A 13367-nucleotide genomic window follows, 5' to 3' on the forward strand; every position below is an offset into this window, starting at 1 on the left:
CTCCACCTATAAGTGATATCATGTGATACTTGTCTTTTCTGTCTGATTTTACTCAGTATGAAGAGTTTTTGAAGCATAGAATCATGGTTTCTGTCCCCTCAGAGCTTATAGTTTGGTTGAGGAGATGGACAAAAAATGTAATACAGAAACATAAACAAAGAACAGAGGTATAAATTACCATGTTAGGTACAGCGTTTGTTAAATGCTTTATGGGAAATAAAGATCTAAGGAAAAGCATGCAGGTTTGGGGAGATTGGGCGACTTTAGCATCATGATGGAAGAAGCCTCGCCAGTAGGTGGCATTTGAGCTCTAAGGTGGAAGTTTGTTACATCCTATAGCAGAACAGAGTCCTCTGTGGTCAGAATAGGTAAGAAAGGGGAGAGAGATGTTGAAGAAGCCACAAGAGAGCTGAGCCAAGGGCAGGTCCTCTTACCATGTTCAAGTAAATGCTCTAGTTCAAGGTTATTTCTTATTTGGGCTTTAGTGAAAATACAGAGCCAGTTTTTAAAGGAGACTTACTTGAATTTGTTATCAGTTTGGAGATAAGGATAGGGCATTCACAGTGGGTAGTAAGACAATAAAAATGCAAATGATAGAGAATGGGCCTCATTAGCTCTTCTAGATATCAGGGCAGGAAAGAGCCTGGAGATTATTAGTTCAACTTGCTCCCTCTATAGGGAAGGGATCAGCATACTTTTTCTGTAAAAGGCTAGATAGATAATGTTTTAGACTTTATAGGCTGTACAGTCTGTCCCAACTCATTGACTCTGCCCCTGAAGAGTGGAGGCAGCCACAGATAACATGGAAGCACAGAACATGATTGTGTTGCAATAAAACCTTCAGTTCAGTTCAGTCATTCAGTCGTGTCCGACTCTTTGCGACCGCATGAATCACAGCATGCCACGCCTCCCTGTCCATCAGCAACTCCTGGAGTTTACCCACACTCATGTCCATTGAGTCAGTGATGCCATCAGGCTATCTCATCCTCTGTCGTCCCCTTCTCCTCCTGCCCTCAGACCTTACAGATACTGAAATGTGAATTTCACATGATTCTTTGTGTCATAAAATGGCATTCATCTTTGATTTTTCAATCATTTAGAAATGTAAAGTCCCTTTGCAGCATATAGCCATACAAAAAACAGATGATGTGCTACATTTTGGCCACAGACCATAGTCTGTCAACCCCAGAACAGATGCTAAAACTGTGGCCCAGAGGAACAAGTGATATGAAGATCACAAAGCAAATCAGAGTCAAGGCTAAGACAAGAAATCATGTGTTCTAGCTGTTGGGCTGGTGGTGGTGGTTGTTCAGTGGCTTAGTCGTGTCCGACTCTTTGCGACCCCATGGACTGCAGCATGCCAGGCTTCCCTGTCCTTTACCATCTCCCAGAGCTTGCTCAAACTCATGTCCATTGAGTTGGTGATGCCATCCAACCATCTCATCCTCTGTCATCCCCTTCTCCTCCTGCCTTCAATCTTTCCCAGCATCAGGGTCTTTTTTCTAATGAGTCAGCTCTTCGCATCAGGTGGCCAAAGTATTAGAGCTTCAGCATCAGTCCTTCCAATGAATATTCAGGATTGATTTCCTTTAGGATGGACTAGTTTGATCTCCTAGGCTAGTACTTTTTTAAAAATAGTGTCTTCATTGATGATAAAAGGAAGAAGATATTTGTTGTTGTTCAGTCACTAACTTGTGTTTGACTCTTTGTGACCCCATGGACTGCAAAACTCCAGGCTCCCCTGTCCTTCACTATCTCCCAGAATTTGCTCAAATTCATGTCCAGTGATGCCATCCAACCATCTCATCCTCTGCCACCCCCTCTCCTTTTGCTTTCAATCTTCCCCAGCATCAGGGTCTTTTCCAATGAGTTGGCTTTTTGCATCAATTAAACATCAGTTTTTTTACTATCTGTCCTTTCCTACACTAATACTTCCCAATTATTTGTTCAATATTTTCTGAAAGTTAGTTGAACAATTACTCTGTGCCAGATACTAAACTAAAAGTTCTGCATGTGCCATCTCACTTAAGCTTCACAATGGCTCTATAAAGCAGATACTATCACTGTCCTCTGTTTACAGATTCAGGAGGGCTGAGTCGCAGAAGCTTACTGCAAACATGTTTCTAGTCTCAATAGAAAACTAATTCACATGAGACTAAACAATAAAGGGGCTTTATTATCTTATGATACTTGAAAGTCCAGATGTATGCCAGACTCGTAGGCTATCTTGATCCAACACATCAGCCATGGACTCCACGCTAACTCCTTTACATTCTATGAATCACACACCTTCTGGACACTTTCTCCAGAACAGCAAGGAAGCTTCTTCCTCAGAGGCCCATAGGGTAATTCTTGTCCCTGCTCAGTGGCTTAACTAGGGTTACAGCCCACTCCCAAACCAATAACCGGAACTATGGCATAACCCTGCATAGCTTAGCCCTGAGTAGCTTAGCCCTGAGTCATAGAACTGTCTCCTGAAGTCAAGCATGGGATCAGTTCAGTTCAGTTCAGTCGCTAAGTCGTGTCCGACTCTTTGCGACCCCATGAATTGCAGCATGCCAGGCCTCCCTGTCCATCACCAACCCCCAGAGTTTACTCAAACTCATGCCCATCGAGTCGGTGATGCTATCCAGCCATCTCATCCTCTGTCGTCCCCTTCTCCTCCTGCCCTCAATCCCTCCCAGCATCAGGGTCTTTTCCAATGAGTCAACTCTTCGCATGAGGTGGCCAAAGTATTGGAGTTTTAGCTTCAGCATCAGTCCTTCCAATGAACATCCAGGACTGATCTTCTTTAGGATGGACTGGTTGTATCTCCTTGCAGTCCAAGGGACTCTCAAGAGTCTTCTCCAACACCACAGTTCAAAAGCATCGATTTTTTGGTGCTCAGCTTTCCTCACAGTCCACCTCTCACATCCATACATGATCACTGGAAAAACCATAGCCTTGACTAGACAGACCTTTGTTGGCAAAGTAATATCACTGCTTTTTAATATGCTGCCTAGTTTGGTCATAACTTTCCTTCCAAGGAGTAAGCATGTTTTAATTTCTTGGCTGCAATCACCATCTGCAGTGATTTTGGAGCCCCCCAAAACAAAGTCTGTCACTGTTTCCATTGTTTCTCCATCTATTTGCCATGAAGTGATGGGACCGGATGCCATGATCTTAGTTTTCTGAATGTTGAGCTTTAAGCCAACTTTTTCACTCTCCTCTTTCACTTTCATCAAGAGGCTTCACTTTCTGCCATAAGGGTGGTGTCATCTGCATATCTGAGGTTATTGATATTTCTGCCGGCAATCTTGATTCCAGCTTGTGCTTCTTCCAGCCCAGCATTTCTCATGATGTACTCTGCACATAAGTTAAATAAGCAGGGTGACAATATACAGCCTTGACGTACTCCTTTTCCTATTTGGAACCAGTCTATTGTCCATGTCCAGTTCTAACTGTTGCTTCCTGACCTCCATACAGGTTTCTCACTGTGTGGATCACAATAAACTGTAGAAAATTCTGAAAGCATGGGATAGATTTCCCCAAAACAAAGGGACTACAGTATATATGTGTGTGTGGCAGAGAGGTTAAATACACAAATGAACTGAAATGATTAAGAGAATGAAGAATACATGTTACAAAGGCAATTGTAATGTACATTATACAAAGTTATAACTTGCCCAAGGTCCCAGAACTAGCAAATTTTCAGCTGAGATTTGAAACTGGGTCATTTGACTCCAGAGCCCACATTCTCAACATCTAGGTTCTACTGCTTCCCAAATAAACCTAATAATGCCTGGAGATGGAGAGATGGATAGAACAATTTGTGATTGGGACTGTTACCAACTTTATTCTACTCATACACATACACAATTACATAGTACAGTACCATATACCATATACATGACTCATATTTAGTCTGTGTACTGGCACAGCCGTACGCATTGTAAAACTACTAAAATTCTTGTATTTCAGTGTAGTCATTGATAGGGAGCGGCTGCCTGAGTGTTCCTGTTACCCAGTTCCTTTTGTGCCCCACTTTGTTCTATCTTCTGTTCTCTCACCCACAAAATCACTTGGTCCAGCAGCTAAAGTGCTAACTCCTGACCCAACAGGGGTCTCTTAGGTTCTGCTTATGTGCCTCCAGCAGCATTCTGATGACAGACTTTGTTACCATCAATGGGCCACAACTGATCTTGTTCCTTTCTGGTTCCTCTTATTTTGTAGACTCTTTTCCTTCCCCTAACTAGTACATCTCCTTCCTTAAGATTTCCTGGGTTTGAGTGGAAGACCCAGGAGACCTGAGTTCAGGCCAGTCTCTGTGACTGAGTGATAGTTACTCTGTGTCCTTGCCTCCTTGGGTACAGAATGCGTAAATGTTGCTTAAGATTCTAGCTATGTGAATCCAAATTAAAGAAAACAGTGGTAATGAAGAGCACTGTTGACAAACGCAAAGCTGTAAAGCTTTTGTCATCTAAATATTCTGCCTTTAAAGACTACAAAATGGTTAAAAATCTCAAGTTTCTAGGATGGTGGTACATGACCATATTTTCCAAACTGGAGTGTCTGTACTATTGTACTGTTGGGGATTAATCTTCCTTAAACAATAGAGTTATCCAGAATAAGAAAGATAGACTTTTTATAATAAAAGAGATATGGGTTTATTAATATTATAGAGTAGGGTGCAAAGTCTATATGATTTTCATATATATAATAGAAATGATGAAAAAATTAAACTTGCTGCAGACCAATTTTAACCACACCTCATACCCCTGGGTATGTTAGGACATTCTCTGCTGAGAGGGAGTAAGATATGAATATTTGCAATGTAAATGAAGATTGTACCTCTCAATCTTTGATTATAATTCCAGTTCTGTCTTACTTTTAATCTTGAGCCATCTCTGAGCTCCCCCTTCTTCATTTGCAAAAATGTGTGTAATATCTAAGTTATGGATATTATTGTTGTAAGCAATAAGATCAATGTTGTCTCTCAAGTGCCTGCCGCAGCATGGACAATAAATATTAACTCTAACTACTCTCGTGACTCATGGGAAGTACATCAGTTTGAAACATTATTATGGACTAGCCTCAAACACCTCTTAATGTGGCCAAGCAGGCATTACTAATCAATCTTTCCTCTTGGGTGTGGAGGCCCTTGACTGACACAGTCTGAAAACCTTCAGTCCCTTAACTTCATTTCCTTGTAATGGCTTCTGTAACTAATACTCCCTTGAACAAATTGTGGGAAAGGCTGGAATTGAACAACAAAAAGAATTAGCCAGAAAGTTGCTAAGAGAATAGATGTTAAAAGTTCTCATCACAACAGAAAAAATTCATAACTATGTGTGGTGATGGATGCTAACTAGACATATTGTGGTGATCATTTCAGAATACACACAAATACCGAATTATTATATGGACATCTGAAACAAGTACATGTCAATTATTTCTCAGTTGAAGCAACCAGTTGGTCAGAAAGTTGGAGGATGATACTTGGTCCTTTAATAATCCAATCCTGGCAGCTTTTCACTTCTGCCTCCTGCTCTAAATTATGTAATTTTGTTCACAATTTCCCATCACACTCTCATACCCCCGCCCCTCTCTTTTCTTAATGTGGGTCTGTTAATGTGACCAATAGCCTTCATGAAACACCATAATTAATATATTATAGGCACAACAAATACAATATTGTATGATAATATTATATAAATATATGTAAATAAAATATCATACATATACTATTTTCCTCTCTCAAGAACTTGGAGAGTACCCAATCTAAGAGAACATTATGTAACAAAGATTTAAACCCAAACCATGAACCTGTCAGAAAGCTGTGGGACACTGAAGGAGAGTTTGGTTTGAATACATAGATTTTCCTGTTCTGTCTTTTCACAATACCCCATGTCATATTGCAGGGTGAGCAACTTGATTCCGGGGTAGGCTCAGTGAAGGGATGTAATTAGCCTATTAAGTCCTGCTAATGTCTTGTTAAAGTCATTCAAGTGAGAACAGCAGACATATCAGTTCCGCCTTGAGCCCTGCCATAGGGAGCACTGCATTTCCACACTCTGTTTATAGACCCCACAGTAGGAATCAGCTGATTCAGCAGGACCTGACCTTTTCTGTTTCATCAAGTCAAGATGCAATGAGAACTTTCTACAGAATGTGTGTGTTCCTGGAGCTCTTCAGCACTCCCCAAATGACTGGTTTGTTCGTTGCCAACAGCAAATACAGTGCATCTTGCATAGATGGAGGAGGAAACCAATATTCTTGCCTGGAGAATTTCATGGTCTGAGGAGCCTGGCAGGCTACATAGTCCATGGGGTCGCATAGAGACGGACACAACTGAGCAACTAAGACAGACAGGCATAGATGGAGGGTGTTTTGTTGCTGTTGTAGTTCTTGTTCTTTTGCTTTTGTTTTTCTCTTCGTAGAAGAAAAAGAAAGACATGGCTTATTATTCCTGAAGTTGGAGATGCCAAGGGACCAGATGCACTCATTTTTCTGACAAGTATTTATTCAAGCACTAACTTTATTCTGGGCACTTTGATGAGCTTGGAAGCTACAGCAGTGAACAGTACAGTACAGAAAAGATGTCCTTTCTCTGAGAACTTACATTCAGAGGGGTGGGGGGGAGACAAATAATGAAAAATAAGAAAAAAATATGTAATGATAGTGTTGTACTGAAAATAAGATGGAGGGGAAGAGATGAAGATGGAGATGAGTGGTCAGGAAACTTCTTGGAGGAGGTGATATTTTAGCTGAGATCTGAATGACAAGAAGAAACAAGCCGTGTAGGGGGACAGGATTGTAGGTAGAGGGGGCGATGTTCAAAGGAGACCAAGAAGAGCAGTGTGGCCGGAGCATGGTGTGTGGCAGGGAGAGGATGCTATGAGATGTAGCTCAGGGTTTTGCAGGACTAGAGCATCTGCAGGTCATATAAGGCTAGGGGTAAATGGTTCAGATTTTATCCCATGTGGGTTAGGAGCCAGTGGAGGACCTTAGGCAGGGAAGGTGTATGTATTGAAAACCCCGACCCTGGATCCTGTGTGGATAATGGATTGTCAGGGAACAAGAGGAGAAGCAGGAACAAGGTACTATTACAAATTTCAACTAAAAGATGATGGTGGTGGTTCTGGAGATGGTAATTCTTTTGTGTGTGTGTGTGTGTGTTTCACTGTAGTAAAATATACATCACATAAAATTTATCATTGCAACCATATTTAAGTGAAAAAGTACATTAGGTATATTTACACTGTTATGCCACCATCATCACTGTCCATCTCCAGAACTTTTTCTTCACCTCAAACTGAAACTCTAAAAATTAAATAATAAATCATCCATCCTTCTTTCCCCCAGTCCTTGAGAACCATTATTCAACTGAATATTATTCAATTCTCTGTCTCTGTGAATTTGACTATTCAATCTAAAGATCTCCTATAAGAGAAATCATACAATAATTGCTCTTTTGTGCCTTGCATATTTCACTTAGCATAACATCTTCAAGTTCATCCATGTTCGAGAACATATCAGCATTTTATTTTTTACAAATATCTGTTCAAATACCTGCTTTCACTTCTTTGGGGTATATACCCAGAAGCAGAATTACTGGATCGAGTATTAATTTCATATTTATTTTTTTTTGAAGAACCATCATAGTGTCTTAGATCATTGTATTTTAAAGGTCAAATTTTCAAGGCTGCTAAGGGGCTGGTATTATGAATTAAGAGAAAGAGAAGAAATAATAATGATCTCCCAATGTTTTTGTTTTTAAAATGGAAGAATATTGGTATGGTATGCTGGGCTAAGGGCCTTCGGGATAAGAGGGTTTTGGTGTTTGTGTTGGATGTGATGGATATCAAAGGATCTCTTTAGGACATATATTTATATTTATCATGACTGCAAAACATACAGATGGAAACATCAGGCAGAAAATTTCATTTATTATTAGTCTAGAATGTCAGGGTTGGCAATAAAAGGTATATGAGACAGGTCATACTGCACAGGGGGTAGGATCTAGTGATGGCAGAAGAATGATTCAGGAGATGGGAGTGAGGAAATAATCAGGGTGCATATTTTCAGCTTGCCTGGGTGACTTTAGGAATAGCCAGGTTTGGTAATTACCCAGGTAAACCATCTTATAGATTGCCTTAAATGAAGGAAACCATTCAGGACTATTGGTCTACGGCCATACCACCCTGAACGCGCCCGATCTCGTCTAGAAGAAAATTTAATATAGCACCTGGGTTTATTTTCATTTCCTTTCTCCTGCTACATGATTAAACAGTCTTATCACACTGCTATTCACCCTTAGTGACTTAGAGGTTACTTCATCACTTTTGAGAGAAACTGTGTACTCAGAATCTCTGCTTATATACTTTATTTTTCTGTTAAGAGTCTACTTTCCCTTTTCTACAGAGAAAGGATATTTTCTCATATCCTTTCTCTGAATTTAGTAATAAACATACCTCTTTACCACTTTGAACCCCTTTGACAAGTTTCCTCATGAACCTTTCTTACCCTCTCCATCCCTGGGGCAACTTGATCTCGTGTATCTATTTCCCATATTCTAACACAGTGACTTATCAAAGTATACAAATGTTTGATGAATAAATGAATGTCAGATTGAAGTAGGACATACCACCTTTAAAATATGACCTCTCTGATCTTTGTGCTGTTCTTTAAGCTATAAAGAAGTTTCTGGGGAAAGTAGTGGATATAACAAAGTGTGGCTGTAACAAAAAAAATTTTTTTTTAAATGATGCCTAGAAATTTAATAGAAAGCCCATAAATTGACAAAACCATAGCAGTTCATTCCTCCCAGCAAACCCTCATAAATTCAAACCACGAAATCATTATGTTCATTCTGCCGCTCCGTTCCAGGCAGGGTTCCTCAGAGCCTCCCCCTCATCTGGAAACACTACCTGATGCTCGCTGATGCCAGTCTGAAAGAGGTGGCAAGAGCCTAATGCTTGGTTTACCTTGAGCTTTAAGCTGCAGAGTGTTTGATGGTGCGCTATAGTGCTCTTATATATCCTGGTTTGTGTATTAATCAAGAAGCTGTCCCTACCATCAAGGAGTTCATGATCCAGTTGGGGAACAAAATTAACAGAAGTGTGATAAATGTTGTGATGGAAGAAGTATACCATGCAGAGCATGTAGGAAGGGCTACTGACTCAGAAATGGAAAATCAGGAAAGGCTCCCTATAGGAAGTGGCATCTGAGCTATGCCACTCTCCCTGAGAGGGAGAGCGAATCTGGATTTTTTGGGTGTAGCAGGTCAAGACTCTGATTCCTACAAAGGAACAACGGAAGGTGAAGGGATGGAGGGGGCATTTAGGAGACTCCATGTACTCTATGTGGCTGTTGCCCAGGAGTCAGACTAAGAGGGCCTTTCATTCTATATGAATGAGTTTAGACTTGATAATTTTTGAAATGAAATCCATCAGAGGGCACGGGGTGGGGTCTGAAATATTGAGACTTTAGCCAGAGAAACATCCAGTTTGAAACCCCCTCCCGCTCTGTTTCTAATAAATTGTACCCTGAACAAGAGAAAAATTTGCCACAGCCACAAATGATCACTTATGAATCCAGAACTAATTTTAAGAAACTAATGAACTAAATGAGGAGATATTTAAACCTTATGAAAGTACCCAAGTACTGTTGGGTGGGGCACATACTTGGTTCTCTCTGCAGGTAAGACGCTTGTTATTCATTAATAGTGTCAAGAAAAGAGGACTCTGACAATCTTGGTCTGTCAAAGGCTCGGGTCACCTTATTCTAACAACATAAAAGCCTCTTGACTAGGCTGAAAAATGTAATCCCAAACCAGTTGCAGAATTTCTTCCCTAATGACTTCTGTGAATTTGGGTTGAAGGGCTTTAATGATTTGTTAGGGAAGGGTAGTGAAAGCAGGAGTGTGGAAGAGTGAGGGCTATTAGGAACTGCAGAGCAGTGCTCTCATTGAGGACACTGCTTACAGTAATATTTGTTTCTTGAGGACTTTTAAAAATTCTACAGACCAATCCTCTAAGTATTTACCATCAAACCTCTGAGTATCTACCATCAAACTACTCCCTTCATCGGATGAGGGTGGGTTGTATTCCTTTCTGTGGATTTAAGGAACTTATCAGTGCATGGAAGACTGGTCCAAATCCTTTAATTAACAACCCTAGGAATAAGAATTTTTGAGTCACTATAGGCATTAACATCATCCTAAGAAAGATTCTAATCTCTGCAAGTTGAAAGTATAATCACAGTTTCGAAAATGCATGTAAGAGGTTCTGCCTGGGGTATTTTTTGAGTTACATAGGATCCCTCTTTCCTGGTTTATGAAAAACTAGAAGAGATCAGAAGCATTATATCATTAGCATCTTCATCAATCTATATTCAGGAATCTGAAGTTTCATAGTGTGTCTCTCTGCTTCATCTCAGTCAAGACTTACTACCCATTAATTTATGTTTTGTTAAGACCTAAGGTGTAGAGAGTATGAACAAACCATAATTTCTCTAAAAAAAGAAAGTATAATCACAGCATAGACCATTTTGTTTCTCATAGTCTTTAAATTCACTTCATCTGTGTAGCTCTAGAGTTACACAGACAACAGTGATGATCAGTACTACTGCCTTATGACAATGTAAATGCCAGATGATCTCTGGAGCAATACTTACTTGCTTGGCTATAACCCACTATAGAATTTAAGGGTCTAAGAGCTTTGGAATGAAAAAGACCCAGGTTCAGAGCCCAGTTCTTCTCTTTACTAGCTCTGTGACCTTGGATTAAGTGACTTAACTTCTTTAAGCCTCAATTTTCTGATCTAGAAATTGGTAGTATTACTGGTTATCATCTCAATTCACTGAGGATTCAATGAGGTTGTGATGAAAGGCTAGTACATTGTTTCAACCCTCACTACCATTCTTGAGAATTTCCTTTATCCTTTGTTGTTGTTCAGTTGCTCAGTCTGGTCTGACTCTATAGTTCTGCTTTATTATGAGCTACTTTCTCTTTTCTTTTTCCTTCCCTAGGGATATGAAACCTGACAATATTTTGCTTGATGAACATGGTAAGTAAATGATTTGTTTGCAATCAACCACTTGATACACATGTGCAACAAATTGATTATCTCCATCAGAGGAGAACTATACATGGGAAAAGTGTCTTGCTTGGTTCAATTGCATTGTTTGTACAAACTCTATTTAATGGTGGGACAGACCACATGGGGGAACTTTATCATTTATTGCAGTGGCATAGTATACTAGTACGGGGTGCCCAATAGCTGTCCGCAGCCTTTTAGGAACCAGGCTGCAAAGAAGGTGAGAGGTTGGCCAGCTAGTTAAGTTTCATCTGCTGCTCCCCATCTATTTTCGTCACTTGCATTACCGCCTACACCATTACCGCCCCCCTACTCCTAATCACCCCCCCCTACTCCTAATCACCTCCGGTTCTGGTCCATGGAAAAACTGTCTTCTATGAAACTGGTCCCTGATGCCAAATGGGTTGGGGACAACTGCACTAGTACACCCATAAATAGTCTTAAATTTACATAAGGAAAAAGTTGTTCTCTTTTCAGTTTTCTTCCATTTCTACTACTTCTTCAAGAAAACCACCCCAGTTTTGGGGTGCTAGTTTGCCTTAATATCTCTATAGAAATTATCTTCCTTTTTTTTTTTCCATAAAGACAGAAGAGACCTCAAGTTTAGAGCATTCGGTAGGCAATAGTATCTACTTAGAGATTCATGACATTATTTTGTTCTCATTTTGTCTACCTTTAGGCTTTTCTTCTTGTCAGGGTAAATTTTTACATTTATTTAAGAGATATTAAGTTTTTGTCCAACCATTTTCAGTTAACAAAAAATCAGTCCATTTAAAGAAACCTATAAAGTAGGTAAGAGTCTAGGTGGTACCCAGAGGGATAAGGCAGTGACCATGAAGGTGAAAAATGAACACTGAAGTTCAAGAAACACTGATTGAAGATGTCCTGTAGAAAAAGCTTTGGCCAACCATGATTAAATGTGTATAATCTCCTCCTGATATTATTTTAATGGACATTTGGATTTATTGGTACATCAGTGCAGAGTTATAGGACACACAGCCTGCATGTTATAAATGTTACAGAGGCAATAAGATCCTTGTTAAATTTTCAGAGAGCTGCTGGGTGAGGAAGTCCTAAATCTGCAAAGCTCTGTATTCATCTGACTTTTACAAAAGGGATTTACAAGTGGGACTGAAACTCCACAGACTATCCGTGGTTCATTATTTATTTACCTAATTGCATTTTAAACCTGGTTTGCCACGTGTGCTCTGAGTGCCAAGAAATACTTTTCTGTGTGACCTCTAATTTCAAAGCTCAGCATCATTATTTATTTATGGACTGTCTAAAAAGATTTTTTCCACTTTCTTCCAACGCCTTATTTCTTCCTTCCCTTTACTGCTTCTGACATTTGGGAACAGATTCTCTGAAACTCAGAAATGTGGGCACTGGTGAGACAACATGAAGGTGACTTTCATGAAAACACCAGCTATCTCTGCCTTCAGGAGGAAGCAGGATCCCCCTCACGGTGGTACCAGTAAACTTTGAAGCTTCACAACTGTCAGCTTCACAACTGTCAGCGTCACAACCCTAGCCGCTAGAGGCTACCTCTGCACAACATGATAGAAAAAGGTGCCTGTGCGCCCGACAGTCTCGGTCACACAGAGCCTGGTTTGGGGTCTGTCCCCACTTCCTTCTCAACTGCTTGCCTCTGTGCCCAGTGTATTGCCCGAATATTTGTCAGGATCCTGAAAGGAGACATATTGACCCTATCAACCAAAACCTTTCCAAAAGTCACCTCCTATCAACCAAAACCTTTCCAAAAGTCACCTTCCATTTGGAGAACATTTCAGCCCTGGATCTCCAGTGTGACCTCATCTTATTTTCTACCATGAGGTCATCCAGATCTCATTCAAAATCTTTCTCTTTCTCATTTTCTTATCAACTTGGTGATTGTAGATTAGGAGGAAGATCCAGGAATAAATTAATCTTCAAATGTAAACACCCTTAGAGACTACCCTCGGGAAGAATTGAGTGATGTTGTAGATAAGGTTTCCCAGGTGGTGCAGAGCTAAAGAATTCACCTGCCAGTGCAGGAGATGTGGGTTCCATTCCCAGGTCAAGAGGATCCCCTGAAGGAGGAAGTGGCAACCCACTCTGGTATTCTTGCCTGGGAAATCCCATGGACAGAGGAGCCTGGTGGGCTGTCGTCCACAGGGTCACAAAGAGCCGGACATGATGGAGCACACGTGCATTGTAGATAAGAGCGTGGTTTCTGGAGCTGGATTGCCTGAGCTCAAAACCCTATTCTGTCCCTCACCAGCTCTGAGACCCTCAACAGGTTGTGTAAAA

At 40.5% G+C, this 13367-nt stretch overlaps 1 protein-coding gene across 2 annotated transcripts in view; it reads left to right on the forward strand.

Moving 5' to 3' along the window:
* Positions 1–13367, forward strand: part of STK32A (serine/threonine kinase 32A) — a 145016-nt gene that overhangs the window by 86465 nt on the left and 45184 nt on the right. For both annotated transcript variants that reach the window (XM_065918856.1, XM_065918857.1), the window contains exon 6: positions 11011–11048. In XM_065918856.1, coding sequence (XP_065774928.1) covers positions 11011–11048 — 38 coding nt within the window. The remainder of the gene's footprint in view (positions 1–11010; positions 11049–13367) is intronic.

The sequence above is a fragment of the Muntiacus reevesi genome, chromosome 1, assembly GCF_963930625.1.
Source record: "Muntiacus reevesi chromosome 1, mMunRee1.1, whole genome shotgun sequence".
NCBI lineage: Eukaryota > Metazoa > Chordata > Mammalia > Artiodactyla > Cervidae > Muntiacus > Muntiacus reevesi.